General features: G+C 51.0%; 2 protein-coding genes across 6 annotated transcripts; one reads left to right on the top strand and one right to left on the bottom strand.

Moving 5' to 3' along the window:
* Positions 1–1,312: 1,312 nt before the first annotated feature.
* Positions 1,313–12,361, bottom strand: LOC310670406 (uncharacterized protein). Of its 2 annotated transcripts, none has more exons than XM_083425724.1 (4): positions 11,983–12,361; positions 7,781–7,910; positions 6,208–6,312; positions 1,313–3,748 (listed from the first exon to the last, which is right to left on the bottom strand). In XM_083425724.1, exons 2-4 carry the CDS (start codon positions 7,869–7,871, stop codon positions 2,226–2,228), a joined length of 1,719 nt encoding a protein of 572 aa, XP_083281850.1. In that variant the 5' UTR covers positions 7,872–7,910; positions 11,983–12,361; the 3' UTR covers positions 1,313–2,225. The 2 variants fall into 2 exon arrangements, with proteins under 2 accessions (XP_083281850.1, XP_083281851.1); XM_083425725.1 differs by having other exon boundaries at positions 1,313–3,745.
* Positions 11,519–20,881, top strand: LOC310670194 (uncharacterized protein). Of its 4 annotated transcripts, none has more exons than XM_083425043.1 (4): positions 11,519–11,741; positions 13,519–13,592; positions 14,534–14,608; positions 17,701–20,881. In XM_083425043.1, exons 2-4 carry the CDS (start codon positions 13,559–13,561, stop codon positions 19,965–19,967), a joined length of 2,376 nt encoding a protein of 791 aa, XP_083281169.1. In that variant the 5' UTR covers positions 11,519–11,741; positions 13,519–13,558; the 3' UTR covers positions 19,968–20,881. The 4 variants fall into 4 exon arrangements, with proteins under 4 accessions (XP_083281169.1, XP_083281171.1, XP_083281170.1 ...); XM_083425045.1 differs by lacking the exon at positions 11,519–11,741 and adding an exon at positions 12,474–12,843 and having other exon boundaries at positions 17,752–20,881; XM_083425044.1 differs by lacking the exon at positions 11,519–11,741 and adding an exon at positions 12,474–12,843 and having other exon boundaries at positions 17,749–20,881.
* The last annotated feature ends 2,944 nt before the right edge of the window (positions 20,882–23,825 follow it).

Genomic DNA, 23,825 nt, shown 5'->3' with positions numbered 1-23,825 from the left:
CTGCCACTGCGTGATTTCTGTTCTCATCCTGAAGCAAAGTTCTTAACCTGACGTATTATTTCTGGGTTAGTGGAGTCTGTAACCTGAAGCGTCTGTAACCCGAGGTACCACTGTACTACAAACTTAAAACGGGTGAACAAGCACAGCTTCCTCAACAGACCTTGGCATTCTGCAAGGGGACAAGAGGTCAGCACCTCCACAAAACCTCAGTTTCCAAAGTCACCTTGCTGGGAAACTGCTTTGCAACTCGCTTCAATTTCTAGGTAAAATACACCCCTGGATCAAAACGTGAAAGGGGCAATTTTCAGGTTAGAGAAATTGCTAGTGTGAACCAAAACACAAATGGAGGCATAGACCGTCGTTAAGGAAACCTGTGGTGTGTTGCACAATAATTCTGATTCTGAGAGGGTTGGTCTCCCTTCCCCACCCCTTGAATCTGGTGGCACAGGAACACTGGTGGGAACAGAGCAGCCATCTTGCCCTTTCCACAGGGCTCCTCTGCAGCGGCACCGTCAAATAATTTTATACTCTGCACTTCATGAACTTATGTGAGCCCCTCTTTTGATGCTCACATGTATCATTTCACTTGCTCCAACCAACCCTGCCATGGCTGAGGGAACTCTTCCTCATTCTGCTGAGCAGAGTCCTAGAGACCTGGCCCCAATCCTGGCTTGACACTGCTCTTGTAAATGGAACGTCCGCATGACAGTCGGTAACTAAAGTGGGTTTACTCTGAGTGGGACTAGCATTGGTGACAACACCATACTTGACAACTAAACCAGGAGGAGTGTCATTTGTGTTTTCCACCCTCAGGAAGCAAAATAACTTAGGCCAGGCCCATTGGAGACAAAATATGACTTGGGCAGGGCTGCATATCCAGAGTAGCTAACCAGTGGCCCTTCAGAGATGTTGATGGACTACAATTCCCATCAACCCTGACCATTGGCAATGCTGGCTGGGGATGATGGGAGATGGGAGTCCAACAACATCTGGTGTATGTGTCTGTCACAGTTTAAAGCAGGTTTCCTCAAACTCGGCCATCCAGCTGTTTTTGGCCTACAACTCCCATGATCCCTAGCTAGCAGGACCAGTGGTCAGGGATGATGGGAATTGCAGTCTGAAAACATCTGGAGGGCCTGAGGAAGCCTGGTTTAAAGCCTTCTGTACCACAGAAATGGGACTCTTGTGATTTTCCTACTGAGGTCTTCCGGATGTTGTGGGACACCAGTTCCCATTCCAGCAGTGAGGGATGATGGGAGTTGGAGTCCAACATCACCTGGAAGGCCATCTGTGTCCTACGTGACTTCCTGGTCCAACCCTTCTCCAAATCCTCACCACAGACACTCTTGGAAATAAAAAAACCTGAATATTGTGCAGTCGCAGAATCGGCTTTGCAAGCCATGTGTGATTTCCACGATTTGTTCTGGTGAAGAACTGCCTTCCTTTCTTTCGTGCTGCTGCGACTGCACCTTTGGCCTGGCCTGCAGATGCGCCCAGACCATCTCCAGCGGCCCTTTCCTCTTCCGCAAGGACAGCGTGAAGCACAAATCACACAGCTTACCCTCAGGAACCGTGGAGCCAACGGCAGCCACCTTGAACTCAAAGGAGAGCACTGGGCAAGGTCAGGTGGGTGCAGAGGCAGCTTCTGGATTGGACAGAACATTTTTGCAGGCAGAGAGTGCGCCTGATGTAAAGATCAGTGGGACCTGAAACTCCACCTATGCTTATGCTGACCCGAATCGGTCCAGTAGGGACGCCACGGGTTGATTCCAAAGTAGCACTACGCGATTGCTCCATCAACGCTAGGATTATCGCTTGTGCAAAGTAATGTTCTCTTCCTCTCTTCTCACCCCCCTAAAATTACTTTAGGGGGTCTCCCAACTCTCCGGAGAAATTTGGGAAGGATAATAATAATCAATTTATTATTTGTACTCCACCCCGCTGACCTGGGAAGGGGTGCACAGTGGCAGGGAGAAGGAGAACGCCGCACAAACCCTCTTGCTAACTGAATGAGAGAACGGGATACCGCCCCATTTTACTTCCTTCGTACCTCCAGAACGCAAAGTGCACCCACCCCTACCAATGGACTTTGGACTGGGCCTTTACACCTAGGGAAACAACACCTGGGAAGCACTGAACCTCTGCCGGCCAAGGGCAGGGCCTCCGTCCGACCCCCCAGCACAAAGCCTAGCGCTCTCGCGGCCGGGCGAACCAGCCTCAGCGCCTTAGCACGGAACAAGCTCCTTGTGCTGTGTAGAAGCCGGCATGAGGACAGTCTCCCCTGCCCGGTGGGCATGGCTGCGGAGGTGGCGGTAGAGATGTTCTGTGTCGCGGAAGCGGCGCCCGCACTGGGGGCAGGGGTACGGCCTCTCGCCCGCATGCGCGTGTTGGTTCTTGAGCAGAGAGGAGGCGGCGGAGGCAGCACAGGGCTTCCGGCAGTCCCCGCAGGCCTGGCCGGGGAGCGGGCTGCCGTCCGGGTCGAGGTGGTGGGCGTGTTGGTGCCTCTGGAAGTGCAAGGTGCTGTTGAAGCTCTTGCCGCAGTCCGGGCAGACGTGGGGCTGCCCGCCGGCGTGGGTGCGCTGGTGTCGGTAGAGGTGGGAGGTGCGCCCGAAGCGCTTGCCGCAGTCCGCGCAGGAGTAGGGCCTCTCGCCCGTGTGGATACGCCGGTGCCTCTCCCAGTGGGAGCTCCAGGTGAAGCTCAGCCCGCACTCGCCGCAGCGGTAGGGCTTGTCGGCCGACAGGTGCAGCCGGCGGTGCTGAGCCAGCTGGGCCCGCGTGCCAAAGCTCTGCCCGCACTCCCCGCAGCCGTAGGGCTGTTCGGCGGTGCCGTGCAGCCGGCGGTGCCGGGCCAGCTGCGAGCGCCCGCCGAAGCTCTGCCCGCACTCAGCGCACTGGTGGCTCTGGTCCCCGCCCATCAGGTGCAGGCGCTGGTGCTTCACCAGAGCCAGCCCGTCGGCAAAGGCCTTGCCGCACAGGGTGCACTTGTAGGGCTTGCGCCCCCGGTGCGTGCGCTGGTGCTGGTCAAAGTGCAGCGTGGTGCTGAAGCTGCGCCCGCAGTAGGTGCAGATGTAGGCGCGGGTGACGCTGGCCGCTGCGCTGGTGCCGTGCGTGCGCTGGTGGCGGTAGAGGTGCGAGCTGCGGCTGAAGCGCTTGCCGCACTCGTCGCAGGGGTAGGGCTTCTCGCCGGTGTGGATGCGCAGGTGGCGGGCGAAGTGGGAGCTCCACGAGAAGCTCTTGCCGCAGTCGCCGCACTGGAAGGGCAGGCGCCCGGTGTGCAGGCGCTGGTGGGTCACCAGCTCCGTGTTGCGGCGGAAGCAGCGCCCGCACTCGGCGCACTGGTAGGGCAGCCCGCGGCTGGGCATCAGGGAGGGGGCGGGGGCCGGCGGCTTGGCGCCGGCGCTGGCGTGCGCCCGCTGGTGCCGGTAGAGGTTGGAGCTGACGTTGAAGCTCTTGCCGCAGTCGCCGCAGCGGAAGGGGCGCTCGCCCGTGTGCGTGCGGCGGTGCTTGCTGTAGTGCGAGCTGCAGCTGAACACCTTGCCACAGTCCTCGCACTCGTAGCCCTTCTGCAGGACCATGAGGGGAGGCCCCTCCCGCGCCAGGACCTTGCCCCCGCCCACTTGCTGCACCACTCTCCAGTGCAGGCTTTGGCAGTTCCCGGCCTCCAGCTGCACCACCGCAGGGCTGTCGTGCTGCTGGACATCTTCCTCGTCGCTCTCCTCCTCCTCTTCACTGCCCAGTCCCTCGACTGCTGGGAAAGACGCAGAGAAAAAAAATCTCCCTTAGGACAGTCGGAACATTGATGGAGCAGGCAAAGCTCAAGGAAAATATAAGCCGTGCTAAGGATTCCTTCAAAACTGGTGGTTATTATTATTATTATTATTATTATTATTATTATTATTACAGTAGTGCCCCGCAAGACGAATGCCTCGCAAGACGGAAAACCCGCTAGACGAAAGGGTTTTCCATTTTTCAATGCTCTTCGCAGGACGAATTTCTCTATGGGCTTGCTTCGCAAGACGAAAATGTCTTGCGATTCTTGCGATTTTTTTTCGCTCCCCACCCCTTTTTCTAGGGCACTAAGCTGCTAATAGCCTTTTAGCAGCTAATCCGCTAATCCCTTAAACCTTTAATAGCCGCTAATAGCCGCTAAACCGCTAATAGCGCTAATCCGCTAAGCCGCTAATAGGGTTGCTTCGCAAGACAAAAAAAACGCAAGACGAAGAGACTCGCGGAACGGATTCTTTTCATCTTGCGAGGCACCACTGTATTATTATTATTATTATTTTCCCTTAGCCATGCTGGGCGGCTTCTAGCATATACAGAAACACAATAACATCAAAAGCTTCCCTATACAGGGCTACCTTCGGGTGTCTTCTAAAAGTTGTGTGCAGTGGTACCTCTAGTTACGAACTTAATTCGTTCTGGAGGGCCATTCTTAACCTGAAACTGTTCTTAGCTAGAGGCGTGCTTTCACTAGTACGGCCTCTTACTGCCGCTGCGCTGCCGGCACACGGTTTCCGTTCTCATCCTGGGGCAAAGTTCTCAACTTGAGATAACTCTTCCAGGTCAGTGGAGTTTGTAACCTGAAGCGTTTGTAACCTGAGGCATTTGTAACTCGAGGTACCACTTGGTTCTTGAACTTAATCCGTTCCGGGAGTCCGTTCGACTCCCGAAACCATTCAAAAACCAAGGCGCAGTTTCCGATTGACTGCAGGAGCTTCCTGCACTCAATTGGAAGCCATGGAAACTGTGTCGCATGTTTGGTTTCCGGAAAACGTTCACAAACCGGAACACTTACTTCCAGGTTTGCGGCATTCGGGAGCCGATTCGTTTGGCAACTAAGCCATTTGGGAACCAAGGTTGGACTGTAGTTGTTTATCTCCTTGACATCTGATGCAAGGGCTTTCCACAGGGCCGGTGCCACTGCCAAGAAGGCCCTGTGACTGGTTCCCTGTCGCTTCACTTCTCATAGTGAGGGAACCACCTGAAGGTCCTTGGAGGTGGGCTGAAGGATGGTAGCAGAGATACAGGTATACAGGGCAGAGGCTTCTGGACCTCATGACTGCCGATTTTGGACTTTTAGGGAGCCAGGCAACTATGCAACTTGATCCCCTGCCCCAGTCTTTCCTATGTATTGATAAATGTGATAACCAAAATCTTAAACGATTCAGAAACAAAGTTGAAGGAACAGGCACATCGTAAAAAGGAATGCTCCTGAATCCATCGCTATTGCTGGTTTCCCAAGAGACCTCAGCAGCTAGGAGGGCCTTTTACCAGCTTTGTGTGGTGTGGCAGTTATGGCCAAGCCTTAGCCACAGTAGTATGGGTAACCTCAAGACTGGACTACTGCAATGGGCTCTAGGTGGGGCTGCCCTTAGAGTTGTTCCCCCAGCAGCAGCTAGTGCAGAATTTGGCAGCCAGGCTGCTAACACACCTCTGTGTTTCAGATATAGGTAGGTAGCCGTGTTGGTCTGCCGTAGTCGAAACAAAATAAAAAAAAATCCTTCCAGTAGCACCTCAGAGACCAACTAAGTTTGTTATTGGTATGAGCTTTCATGGGCATGCACAGTTCTTCAGATACCGTGCAAGCACACGAAAGCTCATACCAATAACTAACTTAGTTGGTCTCTAAGGTGCTACTGGAAGGAATTTTTTAATTTTGTTACACCTCTGTATACTCTGTGTGACACCTTTGCCGAAGGAGCTGACCTGGCTGCCAAAATGTTGCCCCTCCAAGTTGAAGGTTTTGCTTTTAGTATACAAAGCCACATAACAGCTTGGGACCAGGGTTTTTAATCGTCATGTGATCCATAAATGAAATAACTAATGAAATAAATAACAGTAGCAATAACGAGGTGCCGCCTTCCTCCAGGTGCAAGGCAACAGCACAACCAACACTCAACCGGGCACTAAACGTTAAGTGGCTCGAGTAAATGAGCCAAGTGAGATATTTCAGGAGAGGGCGAAAGAACAGGAGGGCCAAACGCCAACCTGCCAAAGAAAAATATCTCCTTTACCCTAGGTAAGGTGCCCAGTTAGAACTCAGGTGCAAAAGAAAACCCATCAATCAGCCTTCGTCTCTGCGGTACCATTGTTTGGCCTGGTCCATATTCTCACACTTCTTGCCTCCAGGAGACTACGGATGAAGAGAATTGGTTGGCCCTGTCAAAGAAAAAGATTGGGATCCACCGAAAGGGCACTACTCACCTAAGGTGGCTCTTCGGGCGTTCTCCCTATTAATAGATGCCGGGACACAAGTTTCCTCATCTTCTTCTACCAGGAAAATCTCGTTGGGTTTGGGACTTGCAGGTCCTACATAAAGAAGGAAAAACAGGCTATATCAAAGATATGATACTTCCGCCTTGCTTAATACCATGCTATAATACCACATAATACCATAATACTACTCTATTCTGAACTTAAAAATGGAAAGCGTAATGCTGGTGGTCAAGAAAAGAGGTTTAAAGGCTGTCTCAAGGCAATTTTTTTAAAATGTAGTATAAACACTAACAATTGGGAAACATTGGCCTGTGAGCACTCCAGTTGGAGAACAGCCTTTACCAAAGGTGTCATGGTCTTCAAAGTGTGGTGTAGTGGTTAAGAGCGGTAGTCTTGTAATCTGGGGAACCGGGTTCGCTTCCCCACTCCTCCACATGCAGCTGCTGGGTGACCTTGGGCTAGTCACATTTCTCTGAAGTCTCTCAGCTCCACTCACCTCACAGAGTGTTTGTTGTGGGGGGAGGAAGGGAAAGGAGAATGTTAGCCGCTTTGCGACTCCTTAGGGTAGTGATAAAGCGGGATATCAAATCCAAACTCATCAAAGACGCTCAAACTCAGGACGCAAGGGAGAAACGTGCTAGGAGGAAGGCACACTTGGCAAATCCACACCGTGATCAACTCCCGCCCAGAAACCAATGTCCCCACTGCGGAAGGACATGTGGATCCAGAACTGGCCTCCACAGTCACTTACGGACTCACTGTGTTTATGGAAGACAATCTTACTCAGCTATGAGTGATCGCCAAAAAACAAGAAGAATACCATGCTATAATATATATTATTGGTTTTTTTCAAAGTGATCACCAAAACACAACTCCCCCATCTAACATTAGTGCTGTGCTGCTTTGTTCTACCCTCTTCCTCACACCAAAACAGCAGCAGCTGCACAGCTATAAACCACTTGCTGACCCACCGCAAATTTGTGTGATTTACAGGAATAAAAATGCTGCAGGGGTGAGGAGTAGGAAGGAGCGGTTCTCGTCAGCCCTGAGCATCATCAGGGATGGTGGGATTTGTCATCTAATAATATCTGGAGAGTCCTGGGTCTCCCATTCCTGTGCACTGTTTTCATTTGTTTGGATGATGCATAACCGTTTCTTAAATCTGAAACCAACCCATTATTTTCTATCACATTTTCACCTTTGGGCAGGCTCCCTGCTGAAAAGGTTTGCTGACCCCTGCTTTAGAACATGCAGAAAGAAAGTAAGTACAGTGGTACCTCGGGTTACGAACTTAATTCGTTCCGGAAGTCCGTTCTTAACCCAGTGTTCTTAACCGGAGGTGCACATTGCCTACATAGGCCTCCTGCAGCCCCGGAAGCGGATTGCGTTCGTATCCTGAGGCAAAGTTTGCAACCCGGGACACCTACTTCCAAGTTTGTGGAGTTCGTAACCCGAAGCATTCGTAAGCAGGACTGTTCGTAACCCAAGGCACCACTGTATTGCTTCTGGGCTCTGCAACATGGCCTGTTTTAGTTGGGGATCTTCTGAAGGAGATACTTACTCAGTGCCACCAGACTGTCACAGGTCTCCTGGTGAGCTTCCCTGTAAACGGGCTTCTGATTTGGATCTGCAACCAGCCACGCATCCTCCATGATCTGATGCCAAGCCAGGTCCTAGCAAGCCACAGGCTCCTAAGAACAAGACAATCGTTCCATCCATGAAACACACGTGTAGCCCCTGCTAAGCTAGTACAGTGGTGCCTCGCAAGACGAAATTAATTCGCTCTGCGAGTTCTTTCGTCTTGTGAATGTTTTCGTCTTGCGAAGCACCAATGTGTATTGACGTTTTCCCATAGGAATGCATTGGCGGTTTTTTTAAAAAGGCGCAAGACGTTTTCATCTTGCAAAGCAAACCCATAGGGAAATCCGTCTTGCGAAGCAACTCAGAAAATGAAAAACTCTTTCGTCTTGCGAGTTTTTCGTCTTCCGAGGCATTCGTCTTGCGAGTTACCACTGTATTCTCCTGCTTGCTCGAGCCTAATAACCAGAGCAGAGTAGCGATATCACATCAGTCTAGTGTTTAATGTCAGTTTGCAAATTAGCCTCTCTCTTTTTTTAACACACACACACACACACAATATTGAGCTACCGCCTTGTAATTTGGTCTCAAGGGAGTCACAGAGAGAACGCTATAATTATTTGTGGGAGTAAATTATATCTGGAGCTCAAACACCGGACCAGACTTTGGGCTCTAAATTTTCCTAAAATAAATACCACTGTTCACCTACACATAGTTATTGTGGAATACCTCACTTTACCTAAAAGTGCGTCAGATGTTGAGTACAATCTACTGCTCTTTAGCCATCCTGACTCTATGGCAGAAAAGTTAAACACCTTAAGGCAGTGATGGGTTATACTGGGCAACAATTTTTTACTTTTTGAATGTTGTCTAGATTTCTACAACTGATTTAGGGTATTTTTGCACTGCTGAATCAGGAAATGGCATCCGTTTCGCTCCATCAGGTCAGGTTTTTGTGCTATGTTGATTTGAAAAAATCAGATCTTGTGACAAAATCGATTACATTTTTGTGGCATTATCAGCTGATTTTTGTCAACACATATCATCCTAAATATGTTTTTAAGAGAAAAAAATGTTTTCCCAACAACATATATTGATTACCTGATAGAAACATCGATTACTGTAAACTGAATGGTGGGCATTGATAAAGGTAAGTACACGTAAATTGCATGTTGCTTCACCATTTTTCAAACTTCAGGGCTTGAACTTCTGTTTCTTGGAACTCCTGGAATGCTCAGCGGCAGGGAGGTCTCTCTTCAGAGTCCAACAGTAGTCAGCCATCATGACTGCGTCCCAGCGACCCTGATACCTGGTCTCCATCTCTTTCATGTCCTGATGGAATCTCTCCCCCTGCTCGTCACTCATTGAACCCAGGTTCTCAGGAAACTGGTCCATATGTGAAAATAGGAGCATCTTGACGCTCATGTTGCAGCCCAGGTTTCTGAAAGCAGTCAGCATGTTGTTGACAGGTTCTGCGTAGTTTCTGGCCTTATTGTTGCCAAAAAAGTTCTTCACTACCAGAACAAATGCCTTCCACGCTTCCAGTTCCACTTCGTTCATTGACTTTCCGAACTCTGGATCTCTGATGAGCTGACGAATCTGAGGACCGTCAAAGATGCCAGCTTTCAACTTCTCCATGGTCAATCCTGGAAAAGCCTGGCACAAGTAAGTGAAGCAGTCACCATCCTTGTCCAGAGCCTTGGTGAACTGCTTGATTAAGCCGAGCTTGATGTGCAGCGGTGGGAAGAGTATTCTGACTCTGTCCACCAGAGGGTCGTTGATGACGTTCCTTTCTTTGCAAGGCACCAATTCCTCCCGCACAGGCCAGTCCTCCGTGTAATGCTGAGCACGGTCCCTACTATCCCACATGCACAGAAAACATGGGTACTTGGTGAAGCCAGACTGTTGTCCCAACAAAAAGTTCACCATTTTCAGGTCAACACAAATAAACCACTTATGCTGATCATAACCAATTTTCTCCAGCACATACTTCACCCCTTCATAGTTCTCCTTCAGTGTACTCGAGTGAGCCAGGGGTTTTGATCCCCCAACTTTATGCTTTGCCGCACCAATTTATGGAAGATTTCGAGGTTTTATGACTTCAAACTGATCCCTTTTCGACATAATCACCCAGAACTATCGAACCTAAATACTTCTTGTCATTAAAATAATAATTTCCAATCAAAACAATTATTCGACATGGCATTTTACCCCCACCAACTTCTTCTAAAATGCTCCACACAAGCGTACATGTGAACAAAAATATAAAAAAGACATGTGGCCATAACTCAAAAACTTGACCTGATTGAGCAAAACCAATGTGATTTTTGGATTCAGCGCATCAGATTCGTCCTAAATCAGCTGAAAAAACGCAGACAACAAATTTGTTGTTGATCAGTGTTATCTAAGGCCTTCTAGATGTTGTTAGACTCCAACTCCCATATCCCCAGTCCAGCGGTAAAGGAATGATGGGAGTTGGAGTCCGACAACATCTGGAGGGAACCAAATTCCCTATCCTTGACTTTGGGAGTAGGCATATATGACACCCCTTGCACTGGTCCAGCTGCCAGGATGTCAGGAGCCAATTCACGCACATGGGCACTCATCACTTGCTAACTGTGGATAGCCATCCGGTGACAACTTGTGTGAATAAATTATCACACACAGAACTTCCAAGGCACCATGCATGAACTCAAACACAGTCAGTTTGCACAGACAGCAGGAGATCTTTATATTCATGATAACCGAGTGATGGAGAAATAAGGGAATGCACAGGTCTGTGTTAACCAGCCCTTAAATCCTCCTACATTTCGGAAACCAGTTGCTGTTTCCTGACTTTTTAAAGAGGGACTGTCATCATCCACCATAAGCATACAAGGGCTATGGTTACATCATACATTTAAAGCACCACAATGCCACTTTAAACAGATTCCCCCAAAGGGATCCTGGGAACTGTAGTTTGTTAAGGGTGCTGAGCATTATTAGGAGAGCCCTTTCCCCCCACTCAGAGCTACAGTTCCCAGAGTGGTTTAACAATCAATCCCTCTTCCTAGAAAGCTCTGGGAAATGGCACCCACCCACACCTATTGTGACCTTCCAAGTATCTGACAACTTCTGTAGTTGCAGTTCCAACCCATGAGTTGCTGTTGGATCCATCAGCCCCAGCCAGCATGTTCAATGGTCAGGGATGATAGAGAGTGCAGCCGTAGATCCCCAATCCATATGCGGCTGCGCTGCACGGGGCTTTCTACACCGTCAGCAGCAAGAGTTGGGACCATGGAAGGAGGGGAGATGTGCAATATCTGGTGTTACTATACACAGCCAATTGCAGTTAGACTTTGCTATGCATAAAAACCCTGCAAATTCCCCAATTTAGGATGAGATGGGCATCAACTCAGGGATTTCCCTCAAGCCAAACCTCAAACATCCCATTTCAAGGGCTCCTCTATCTACTGCACAATGATAGATCTGGCTTAACAACATCTCCTTCCCATCTCAGTAAGATCCGTGAGGTGCATCCCTCTTATTCCCATTTCACAGAAAGGGAGAAACTGAGGCTGACATGCCTAAGGCCACTCAAGCCAAGCGATTGTAATAAACACTAGCATATCATTTCGAAATACTGTAATATTGTTTTCTTTCTTCCGATTTTTTTTTTTTAAAAAGCGGGGATCTGAGGATGAATAGGAATTTTATCCGAGCCTGTGGTTTTTAGGAGGAGACTTTACAACCCAAGGAGTGCGTGCAGCGGCAGCGGCAGCAGCAAAGCTGGAAACTGCACAAAGGAGCTCTCTAGCAAGGCAAAGAGGATCGGCCCTGAGGGCAATTTTGTTTTGTCTGCGCTCATCTTTCGAAAGCACCTGGGAAACTTTTAGACGAAACAGAATCGCCCACCACCATCCGCCCCCGGGGCTGATTGGTCCATTGTTCCGTTCGGCGACCAGGTAACCGAATCCATCCCTTGCGCGAGCGTAACAGGATCAGGTGTCAATTGTTTTTTTTTTAAAAGGAGCGGTTCTGGATCCAGCTACCCCACCCCACCTCCTCCCACTTCTTCCACCGCTGATCCACTGCCCCCCTCACCCCATGCATCGACCCCAGGGGAGATAATGGGTGTCTTTTCGCACGGGGAGGGGGGTCACTTTCCAGCCCATCCGGGGGTCGCCTGCAAAAAAATGCATTTACCTGATAAGTCCGGTTCAGGAGCGAGGGGTGGGGGGTAGAAAAAGGAGACGATCTGCAGATCCCGAGCCGGGGGTGCTGAATATAAATCTGCTCTGGGGTGCCGATCCGAACAATTCAAACAATGAGAAAGTCCCTGCGTGGCTCGCGATCTTTATTAGAGGCCCTTTCGTGGCGGCGCGAGGACCCCCACCAGCCTTTTGTGACAGGGAGGGGGGACTCCCCCCCCAAAAAAAAACAAAACACAGCTGGCGATCTGCAACGGAGGCAGCTCGGTTACTGCGTGCAGCTTAGGAGCCGCTTGCAAGGACGGAGGCAGCCCCTTCCCACCACGATTTCTGGTCCTCTCCACCTCCTCCTGTCTCTCTTTTCTTTATGATTCTCCAATCCGCCGCCCCCCCCCCTTTCAGCCGCCTCCCCCTCCTCCCCGGAGTCTTCCTGCCTCCCCCTCCCCTCCTCTCCAGCATCAGATCCCAAGCGCCCCCAGCCTTGCTCCAGCCCCTTCCTGTGTCCATGCAATAGCAAGCCGGTCGGCAACCGATCGCGATTTCATTGTGGGGCTTGTGCGCCTTGGAAGATCCTGGGGTGAGATTTACCAGGGTGAGACCCACCCTGCTCCACTCCTCGCCAAGAATAAGAATAAGAAGAATATTGCAAAGGCTCTCACTCCTGAACCCTTAAAGGAGGAAGAGGAGGCACAGAGGGAACCCAGCCGAAGTGCAGTCAGGATGGGTAGGGGAGGGAGTGACTCCGGATCGGGCTCCGCTTTCGGGCCCCCAGGGTCGACGGCGCGCCCGGTGTCGGGCGCCTCCGATTAGAAGCGGACCCGGCTGCGGCAGAGACAGACACCGCCCGGTTCAGTGGGTAAGGCTGGCAGACTATATATATATATATGTTCACATCATTCTATGCTCAGTGGTCGGGCAGCTGCCTGGCGTGCAGAAGGGCGCGGGGTTCAATCTACCAGGGTGAGACCCGCCCTGCTCCACTCCTCGCCAAGAATAAGAATCAAAAGAATATTGCAAAGGCTCTCACTCTCACCTCTGCGCAGGCCTGGGAATCGTGTCCCCCGCCTGAAAAGCTCTGGAGAGCCGCTGCCAGTCAGAGTCGGGGATACTGTGCTATTTGGCTCTGCACAAGGCAGCTTTCCAGGAGCTTGTGCGCCTGTGATCCTACACAGACACAGAGACGTGATGTTGGATTAAGGAAGGGATCAGAAACACCTGGAAGAGAGCCACAGGCTACCCAACCCTGATTTCTTTGGATGCTGCCCTTCTATTAGATCGGAATTAAAAGGATGACAGTCGCTGATCTCCGGTTCCTTAAAGAGGTGTGCATGTGGAAGAAGGAAGCATTAAGGCAATCTGAAGACACTGAGAAGTGCAATTTTAAGGGAGTTTGGTTGCGACACCCTGACATGGTTGTTAGCAGCCTGGTTGTTTGGGTGGAAGGATAATGGGCACCAGAGAGTGTCGTTTTTGCAAGAGTTAACGTCACCTGCAAAAAAATGGGTGACTGTGCCTTCTTCTTGTCCTCCAGGTGAAATGCTGCAGGGGCTTTTCTGCATCCCAGCAACAACATGCAGGAGAACTATGAGAATGTGATCTCTTTGGGTAAGGCCTCCTCCTCTCTCTCCTATGACTAGGGAAGCACTGAGCCCGTGCAGATCACCCAAACAATTCAATGCATTCAATGCATGTCCACATTTATAGTGGGCACAGTATCTCGCCTGCTAAACAAAGGGCATCCAACATGCTACCCTGCCGATGTTGCTAGACTACAGCTGTATTGCAGGGGGTTGTACTACAGATGATCGTTGGGATACCTTCCAACTCTTCGGTTCTGATTCTGTTATTCCAACTTCCTGAATCTCCAGCCATTACTCCCCGAAGGCCAGGGATGGTGGGGATTTGTGGTCCAGCAACCTCTGGAGTGCACCACGTTGGCTACCCCTGCTGGGAATCAATTTGTAATCTGTCACATCATACCTAACATTTCCATTGTTTGGGACATCGTTTCAAAAAGCATTCTACGAATCGGAAACAACTTACTTATAAACGGAGTCCACTTCGCTTTTCCTCCCCTGTTTTTCCTCCAGTTCTGCCATTGCACAGATTCTGAAAATGTTGCCATCCGGGCCAAACCATTCATTTCATCTGTGGCTCAACAGTAAGATGCCATTTAGAAGCTGTTAAGGCCTTTTTTGTTGTCGCTGCAGTTAGTAGATTTCATACCAGTGCAAAGCATTTTCAAACCTCTTCCCAAAACTGTCCCTCTTGTGAAATGGACAAGGGTCTTCTAACAATCCTCAATGCCCTTAACAAAAACTACAGCTCCCAGAGTTCTTTGGGGGAAGAAGCCACTACTGTTTAAAACAGTGTCATGGTTCTTTAAATGTCCAATGTGAATGTGGCCCAGTGGGTGGAAGTGGCAGGCTCCTGAATCCTAAAGGGGCTGGAATGACTCAGTTGGGAATTACTGGGTAACCAAAGCCCTGCCTCTAATTTCCTTTCCAATTGCATCCTCCCCCTCTCTTTCCGGCATGACCGCACAGCGGAGGAAATTGCAATCAGCTGGCCACGGATCACCGCGTTTGCCGAGTCTCACAGAAGAAGAGGGTTGGCACCTGGTAAGTCAAGTGTCCGGAGAAGAAAATGGAGGCTGCGGAGCAGGTTGGTGTTGGGTCTCCCAACACCCATCAACCCAGCCACTGTGCCCAATGATCAGGGATGATGGGAGTTGTAGTCCATCAACATCTGGAGGGAACCAAATTCCCCTTCCCTGATGCAGAGCTTGCATCCGTGTTCCTCTTGACCGCAGAAACAGGATACAGCAGAATTTCTGAATGGGTATCCTGAGGGTGCCTTCCCGAGCGACTTGTACTTCCAGTGTAATGTGCGGTATGGAACTGCGCATCATGCACATCTTGACCGTCACAATTTGTTGCAAATATTTGGAGGGTGGTATCTCACTGTGGCGCTGTGGGTTAAACCACAGAGCCTAGGACTTGCCGATCAGAAGGTCGGTGGTTTGAATCCCCGCAACGGGGTGAGCTCCCGTTGCTCGCTCCCTGCTCCTGCCAACCTAGCAGTTCGAAAACACGTCAAAGTGCAAGTAGATAAATAGGTACCGCTTGGGCGGGAAGGTAAACGGCGTTTCTGTGCGCTGCTCTGGTTCGCCAGAAGCGGCTTAGTCATGCTGGCCACATGACCCGGAAGCTGTACGCCGGCTCCCTCAGCCAATAAAGCAAGATGAGCACCGCAATCCCAGAGTCGGTCATGACTGGACCTAATGGTCAGGGGTCCCTTTACCCTTTTTATCTCACTGTGAGGGAGGTGAAGCGCAGGGGCCTGAGGCAAGCTATTCTGAAGAAAATGTTAAACCTTCCTTGAAATCTATTGCTGCTGAGGGGTTTTCTATGGGGCCTGCTATTAATAATAATAATAATAATAATAATAATAATAATAATTTATTTGTACCACGCCCATCTGGCTGGGTTTCCCCAGCCACTCTGGGTGGCTTCCAACAAAGATTAAAAATACATTAAAATGTCACACATTAAAAACTTCCCTGAACAGGGCTGCCTTCAGATGTCTTCTAAATGTCAGGTAGTTGTTTATCTCTTTGACATCTGATGGGAGGGCGTTCCACAGGGTGGGCGCCACCACCGAGAAGGCCCTCTGCCTGGTTGCCTGTAGCTTTGCTTCTCGCAATGAAGGAACTGCCAGAAGGCCCTCGACGCTGGATCTCAGTGTCCGGCAAAACAATGGAGGTGGAGACGCTCTTTCAGGTATACTGGGCCGAGGCCATTAATGCAGATGATAGGCCCAGTACGCCTATGAGCGGTCTGTGAGCCCTAGATACCTTCCGAATTGCTCCACAGCCAAATCAGGGTCTGCTGAAAAGAGAGACAGGAAGCAAGGAAGAGCAACAGAGGTCTTAAGGGGAAAGGATTCCAAGCAAAAAAAACCTTCCCTTCAAAGGCCATCTGGCAGCAAGGGCCCCAACCACCTGTGAAGGAGTTGGGTTGAGCAACAACATGTACTTGAGGCCCCCCCTCAAAAAAAAATGAGCCCCCCCCCCAGGAATTGCACAGGGAGAAGCAAGGTGGAGGGGAAGGAAATCAGATACAGATTTTATGGTTGCTAGGCAATTACTCTTTCTTTGCAGTCCCTCTTTAATTGCTTGCAGATGAGGATCCAGATATCCACCAACTTGCTCTGGGAGCACACAGAGGAGATGATCTGCTGGGCTCGTGTCTGTTGTGGAGCCTCCATTGATGTCAGTGGCACACTCACAACAGAGGAAATAATCCGCCCAGCAAGGCAGACCAGGATTGCCCTGTGTGCTTCTGTCAGCAGGCTGGAATGAGACTGGGGCTGGTCAGGCAACCAAAGAAAACTGTGGGCCCAGAGGACTGCAACCTGTGGGAGTTGCAGCCAAAGAAAGAAACACCACCCCAACAGCTTGCTGTGTGGGGTGGCTTAGGCCATTTTACAGATGGGAATACTGAACCTGAAGGAGAGGGACTTGGCCAAAGGCTTGAGCCGAAGTTTGAACCCGGGTTGCTACCTACCCCTTGCTCTCTCCAGCCATCCCTCTGGGTCTTTCAAAAGAGCACAAAATGGGGAATGGTTAGCTGAGCACATTACAGTGGTACCTCGGGTTACATAAGCTTCAGGTTACAGACTCCGCTAACCCAGAAATATTACCTCAGGTTAAGCACTTTGCTTCAGGATGAGAACAGAAATCGTGCTCTGGCGGCGCAGTGGCAGCGGGAAGCCCCATTAGCTAAAGTGGTGCTTCAGGTTAAGAACAGTTTCAGCTTAAGAACGGACCGCCAGAACGAATTAAGTACTTAACCTGAGGTACCACTGTATAGCAGAGGAACACTTAAGCATGGTTTTATAGATTAACAAATCAATACGGCATTTATAATCACATAGTGTGACTTTTGCTGCAATGATGAGGTTTAGCTTATTTTTTTAGTTGCTGCTTTGCTCATAGTGTTTTCTGACTGCAACTGTTTTAATTGTTTTGTATGATTTATGCTGTAATTGTGAGGATGCTGTATTCTGTTGTTATTGATTTTTTTGTAAGCTGCTTTGGGACTCATCTGAATGAAAAGCAGCATAGAAATACAAATCAATCAATCAATCAATGATGGCCTTATGAGAAACATTGGGGAACCTCTGGCTTAAGAGCCAAATGTGGGGGCCGACATCTCTGCTTGGCCCTCTGGGCTCTCCCCAGACCACACTCATCTCTTCGCTCTCTCATTGAGAAGTTTTGCCTTGTGCTGAACTCTGCCTCTTGCTTGCATGAATGGTGGGTGGGTGGGTGGGTGTAGAACTAGCTTACTAAACAAAGGCAAACTTGACATTACTTGCTCCTCCCATTTTTGACTCTGGCCCCACCCAGCACTGGCAAGTGGCCCCTGAAGGTTGCCCATGAACGGCTGGAACAAGATCCTCCACCTCTTCTCCATGGAACTGAATGCCATCTGCTGGTGGGGCAACAGCAGGGGAGGCCTACTTCCTTGCTTGGGGGCTTCCTGGAGGCATCTCCTTGCCCGGTGTGGGGTGGTGGGCCAGATGGAGATTTGGTCTCCCTCTCTTCTGTTCAGGAGGCGGTTGGGGGAGGAGGAGGGCAGGGGTCTGCCGGGGGGAGCGATGAGTTGTGGCTCACCCGTGACGGCCTTTTCAATTCCCTTCTCCCAAGTTTCCTTTCCCAGACCTCAGCAGTTACTGGATTCTCTCGTTGTTCCAGCAGATGATGGGATGGTGAGTGAGAATGAGAATGGGAATGAAGAGGAGGAGGAGGCACCACAGGACGGAGAAGGAGAGGGCGGAGGGGATGTTGCCGTCGAGAAGGTGGAGGCCCAAAAGGATCTCCTGCCGGAGAACACCAAAGAGCCTCTTGAGCCTGAGCTGAAAGCCAGCGAGGAAGGCCCAGACCAGGTGGCCTTGGATGAGCGGCCGAAGAAGCCCCTGGGGAAGAGACAGGCCAAGTCGACCGTCCACCGCGCTTTCAAGAAGTTCTCCTCACGTAACCACCACCACCACGGCCTGCTGGGCCACACCGGGCGGTGCCACAGCTGCGGCAAGGGCTTCGGCTTCAGCAAGCGCTCCCGGCTGCACGGCGCCGCCGGCCTGGAAAAGCCCTACAAGTGTGGCGAATGCGGCAAGGGTTTCCGGCTGCACTCCACCCTGGCGACCCACCAGCGCCGCCACACCAGCACCAAGCCCTACCGCTGCGCCGAGTGCGGCAAGAGCTTCAGCGTCGGCTCAGCCTTCATCCAGCATCAGCGCACCCACGCCGGCAAGCGGAGCGGGCCCGGTCCAGCCCGGCCCTGCGAGTGCAATGTGTGCGGCAAGAGCTTCGGGCTCCCGGCCCACCTCATCAAACACCAGAAGCAGCACCTGGAAGAGAAGCCCTACAAGTGCCAGGAGTGCGGCAAGGGCTTCAACTGGAACTCTCACCTGGAGCGCCACCGCCGCATCCACACCGGAGAGAAGCCGTATGTCTGCGAGGACTGCGGGCGCGCTTTCGCCTGGAGCTCCCACCTGGAGCGCCACCGGCGGACGCATTTCGGTGGGCTCCAGAAGGCCTCGTCATGCAGCTGTTGTTTGGCTGCGGCCGCAGCACCGGCCAGCAAAGCCAGCGCCAAACCCTATCGGTGTGATGACTGCGGCAAAGGCTTCAACAAGAACGCGGCCCTGTCCAAGCACCGCCGCGCTCACCATGCCGCAGAGAAGCCCTACGTCTGCCAGGACTGCGGCAAGAGCTTCGGTCTGAACGGCGCCCTGCTGCAGCACCGGCGGACACGGCACCCGGACGACTCAGCCAAGCCGTACGCCTGCGGCGACTGCGGCAAGAGCTTCGCCTGGAGCTCCCACCTGGACCGGCACCGGCGCATCCACGCCGGCGACAAGCCCTACCGCTGCGAGGACTGTGGGAAAGGCTTCTCCCAGAGCTCCCACTTGGAGCGGCACCAGCGGGTGCACAGGAGCGCCGAGCGCCCGCCATGCCGCTGTGCCGAGTGCGGGTTCGCTGGGGCGCGGCGGCAGCGCCGGCGAGGGGCCCTGCTGGCCTGCAAGTGCAGCGACTGCGGCAAGAGCTTCCTGTGGCGGCGCCCGGCCTGCAGCGAGTGCGGGAGGGGCGGTGGGGAGGGCGTGCGGCACCAAGGGACGCAGACGGGCGAGAAGCCCTACTCCTGCCTGGACTGCGGCAAGGGCTTCGCCCAGAACTCGGCTCTGGCCAAGCACCGGCGCATGCACACCGGGGAGAAGCCGTATAAGTGCGCCGAATGCGGGAAGAGCTTCGGCGTCCGCTCCAACCTGCTGAAGCACCAGCGCACGCACCTGGGCGAGAAGCCCTACAAGTGCGCCGACTGCGGCAAGGGCTTCATTCAGAAGTCCGACCTCACCAAGCACCGGCGCATGCACACCGGCGAGAAGCCGTACCGCTGCGACGCCTGCGGCAAGTGCTTCAGCGTCAGCTCCAATCTCATCAAGCACCAGCGCATCCACTTGGGCGAGAAGCCCTACGCCTGCGGGGAGTGCGGCAAGGCCTTCATCCAGCGCTCCGAGCTCACCATCCACCAGCGCACCCACACCGGGGAGAAGCCCTACAAGTGCGGCGTCTGCGGCAAGTGCTTCAGCCGCAGCTCCCACCTCAACCGGCACCAGCGCACTCACAGCAACGGCAAGGCCTCGGCCGGCAGCGCCGGGACGGCCCACACCACGCTGCTGGCCACCAGCGCTGCCAAACCTGCCGCTCCCCTGCCCGCCTCGGCCTTCTCAGCCTCCTTCGCTTCACCTGGGCCCCTGCCCGCCCTGCCTGCCTTCCCTGCTTCTCCATCGTCCCTCCCGATCCCTTCTTTGGACCTGCCCTGGGCCCTGTCCTTTCCCTCCCGAAGCTTCCCGCACCCCTCCTTCCCTTCTCCTGCCCCTTCAGGGGCCCAGGCCTCATCTCTGATCAACTAGCTTCTCCTCCCTCCAGCCCCAGAGCCAGCATGACCAGTGGTCAGGGGATGATGGGAGTTGTAGTCCAGCAGGATGGGGAAGGCTGCTCTCCTCACTCTGTTATCCCCCCTTTTCCTGAGGAACCGAGACTCTCTTTTCCTTGGTGACACAGTTGCTCTCTGTTCCCTCTGATCAGGCCCCATAACATCCTCCCTGTCGCCTTCCTGCCCTGCTTGGGGGCTTCTTAGAAACACCTGGTTATCCTCTGTGGGGAACAGGATGGTGTACTAGGTGGGCTTTTGGTCCAATCCAGCAGGGCTTTTCTTAATGCTCCACAGCATGGCTTCATGGGTTTGCCTCAGAAATCGGCCATATTCTGTTCCTTCGCTTTCTGCTCAGTGCCCTTTCCCAGCCGCCTCATCTTCTCAGCCAGGTTCTTCCTTGGCAGGAGACATTCCAATTCCTTTGTTTCTTACTCCTTTGCAGTCCTGTCCCACCCCCATCGCCCTCCATTTTGTTTCCCTCTGTTTTGTTTCGCTACTCTTGTTGTGTTCATGCTTATGAGTTACCCACTCTTGTGCCTCTTCCGGTCCAGAACTTGTTTTTCTCATTTGCATCGCAAATCTCTATGTATTTTCCAGGCTTTATCCATTTTATGCCATATATACAAACCCATACATTCACTCACCCAGTGCTATTTTTTCTAGAAAAAGAGGTGTCAGAACTCACCATAAACACCTCCCTTTTTCTCTTAGAATGGCAATGGCGCCGACCCGAGAGGTCCTGGAATTGAGTTCTAGCGAGATGCGGCTGAAAAAAAGCCCTACATGCACCCAATCACCCACCCATATAAATATGTGCCCATACACATCCCTCCTCCTCCTCCTCCTTCTTCCCTGCCCTTCACCCTAAGGTCCCAGGGTGGGTTAAAACAATTAAACCACAATACAGTGGTGCCCCGCAAGACGAATGCCTCGCAAGACGGAAAACCTGCTAGACGAAAGGGTTTTCCGTTTTGGAGGTGCTTCGCAGGACGAATTTGCTATGGGCTTGCTTCGCAAGACGAAAATGTCTTGCGATTCCTGGGGGTTTTTTTTCGCTCCCCACCCCCTTTTTCTAAGGCACTAAGCTGCTAATAGCCTTTTAGCAGCTAATCCGCTAATCCCTTAAGCCTTTAATAGCCGCTAATCCGCTAATCCGCTAATGGGGTTGCTTCGCAAGATGAAAAAACCGCTAGACGAAGAGACTCACGGAACGGATTCTTTTCGTCTTGTGAGGCACCACTGTATTATTATTGTTGTTGTTTAGTCGTTCAGTCGTGTCCGACTCTTCGTGACCCCATGGACCAGAGCACGCCAGGCACTTCTGTCTTCCACTGCCACCCGCAGTTTGGTCAGATTCATGTTTGTAGCTTCGAGAACACTGTCTAACCATCTCGTCCTCTGTCGTCCTCTTCTCCTTGTGCCCTCCATCTTTCCCAACATCAGGGTCTTTTCCAGTGAGTCTTCTCTTCTCATGAGGTGGCCAAAGTATTGGAGCCTCAGCTTCACGATCTGTCCTTCCAGTGAGCACTCAGGGCTGATTTCCTTAAGAATGGATGCGTTTGATCTTCTTGCAGTCCATGGGACTCTCAAGAGTTTCCTCCAGCACCATAATTCAAAAGCGTCAATTCTTCGGCGATCAGCCTTCTTTATGGTCCAGCTCTCACTTCCATACATCACTACTGGGAAAACCATAGCTTTTACTATACGGACCTTTGTTGGCAAGGTGATGTCTCTACTTTTTAAAATGCTATCTAGGTTTGCCATTGCTTTCCTCCCAAGAAGCAGGCGTCTCTTAATTTCGTGGCTGCTGTCACCATCTGCAGTGATCATGGAGCCCAAGAAAGTAAAATCTCTCACTGCCTCCATTTCCTCCCCTTCTATTTGCCAGGAGGTGATGGGACCAGTGGCCATGATCTTCGTTTTTTTGATGTTGAGCTTCAGACCATATTTTGTGCTCTCCTCTTTCACCCTCAATAAAAGGTTTTTTAATTCCTCCTCACTTTCTGCCATCAAGGTTGTGTCATCTGCATATCTGAGGTTGTTGATATTTCTTCCAGCAATCTTAATTCCGGCTAGGGATTCATCCAGCCCAGCCTTTCGCATGATGAATTCTGCATATAAGTTAAATAAGCAGGGAGACAAAATACAGCCTTGTCGTACTCCTTTCCCAATTTTGAACCAATCGGTTGTTCCATATCCAGTTCTAACTGTAGCTTCTTGTCCCACATAGAGATTTCTCAGGAGACAGATGAGGTGATCAGGCACTCCCATTTCTTTAAGAACTTGCCATAGTTTGCTGTGATCGACACAGTCAAAGGCTTTTGCATAGTCAATGAAGCAGAAGTAGATGTCTTTCTGGAACTCTCTAGCTTTCTCCATAATCCAGCGCATGTTTGCAATTTGGTCTCTGGTTCCCCTGCCTCTTCTAAATCCAGCTTGCACTTCTGGGAGTTCTCGGTCCACATACTGCTTGAGCCTTCCTTGAAGAATTTTAAGCATAACCTTGCTGGCGTGTGAAATGAGTGCAATTGTGCGGTAGTTGGAGCATTCTTTAGCACTGCCCTTCTTTGGGATTGGGATGTAGACTGACCTTCTCCAATCTTCTGGCCACTGCTGAGTTTTCCAAACTTGCTGGCATATTGAGTGTAGCACCTTAACAGCATCATCTTTTAAAATTTTAAATAGTTCAGCTGGAATACCATCACTTCCACTGGCCTTGTTATTTGCAATGCTTTCTAAGGCCCATTTGACTTCACTCTCCAGGATGTCTGGCTCAAGGTCAGCAACCCCACTACCTGGGGTGTACGAGACTTCCATATCTTTCTGGTATAGTTCCTCTGTGTATTCTTGCCACCTCTTCTTGATGTCTTCTGCTTCTGTTAGGTCCTTACCACTTTTGTCCTTTATTATGGTAATCTTTGAACGAAATGTTCCTTTCATATCTCCAATTTTCTTGAACAGATCTCTGGTTCTTCCCATTCTGTTGTTTTCCTCTATTTCTTTGCATTGCTCATTTAAGAAGGCCTTCTTGTCTCTCCTTGCTATTATTTGGAATTCTGCATTCAATTTCCTGTATCTTTCTCTATCTCCCTCGCATTTTGCTTGCCTTCTCTCCTCCGCTATTTGTAAGGCCTCGTTGGACAGCCACTTTGCTTTCTTGCATTTCCTTTTCATTGGGATGGTTTTTGTTGCTGCCTCCTGTATAATGTTGCGAGCCTCCATCCATAGTTCTTCAGGCACTCTGTCCAGCAAATCTAAATCCTTAAACCTGTTCCTCACTTCCACTGTGTATTCATAAGGGATTTGATTTAGATTGTATCTTACCGGCCCAGTGGTTTTTCCTACTTTCTTCAGTTTAAGCTTGAATTTTGCTATAAGAAGCTGATGATCTGAGCCACAGTCAGCTCCAGGTCTTGTTTTTGCTGACTGTATAGAGCTTCTCCATCTTTGGCTGCAGAGAATATAATCAATCTGATTTCGATGCTGCCCATCTGGTGATGTCCATGTGTAGAGTCGTCTCTTGTGTTGTTGGAAAAGAGTGTTTGTGATGACCAGCTTGTTCTCTTGACAGAACTCTATTAGCCTTTGCCCTGCTTCGTTTTGAGTTCCAAGACCAAATTTGCCAGTTGTTCCTTTTATCTCTTGATTCCCTACTTTAGCATTCCAATCCCCTATAATGAGAAGAACATCCTTCTTTGGTGTCACTTCTATAAGGTGTTGTAAGTCTTCATAGAATTGGTCAATTTCAGTTTCTTCAGCACCAGTAGTTGGTGCATAAACTTGGATTACTGTGATGTTAAAAGGTCTGCCTTGGATTCGTATCGAGATCATTCTA

Source organism: Podarcis tiliguerta (assembly GCF_965153285.1).
Source record: "Podarcis tiliguerta genome assembly, chromosome: 2".
NCBI lineage: Eukaryota > Metazoa > Chordata > Lepidosauria > Squamata > Lacertidae > Podarcis > Podarcis tiliguerta.
This window is presented reverse-complemented; position numbering and strand designations above follow the sequence as displayed.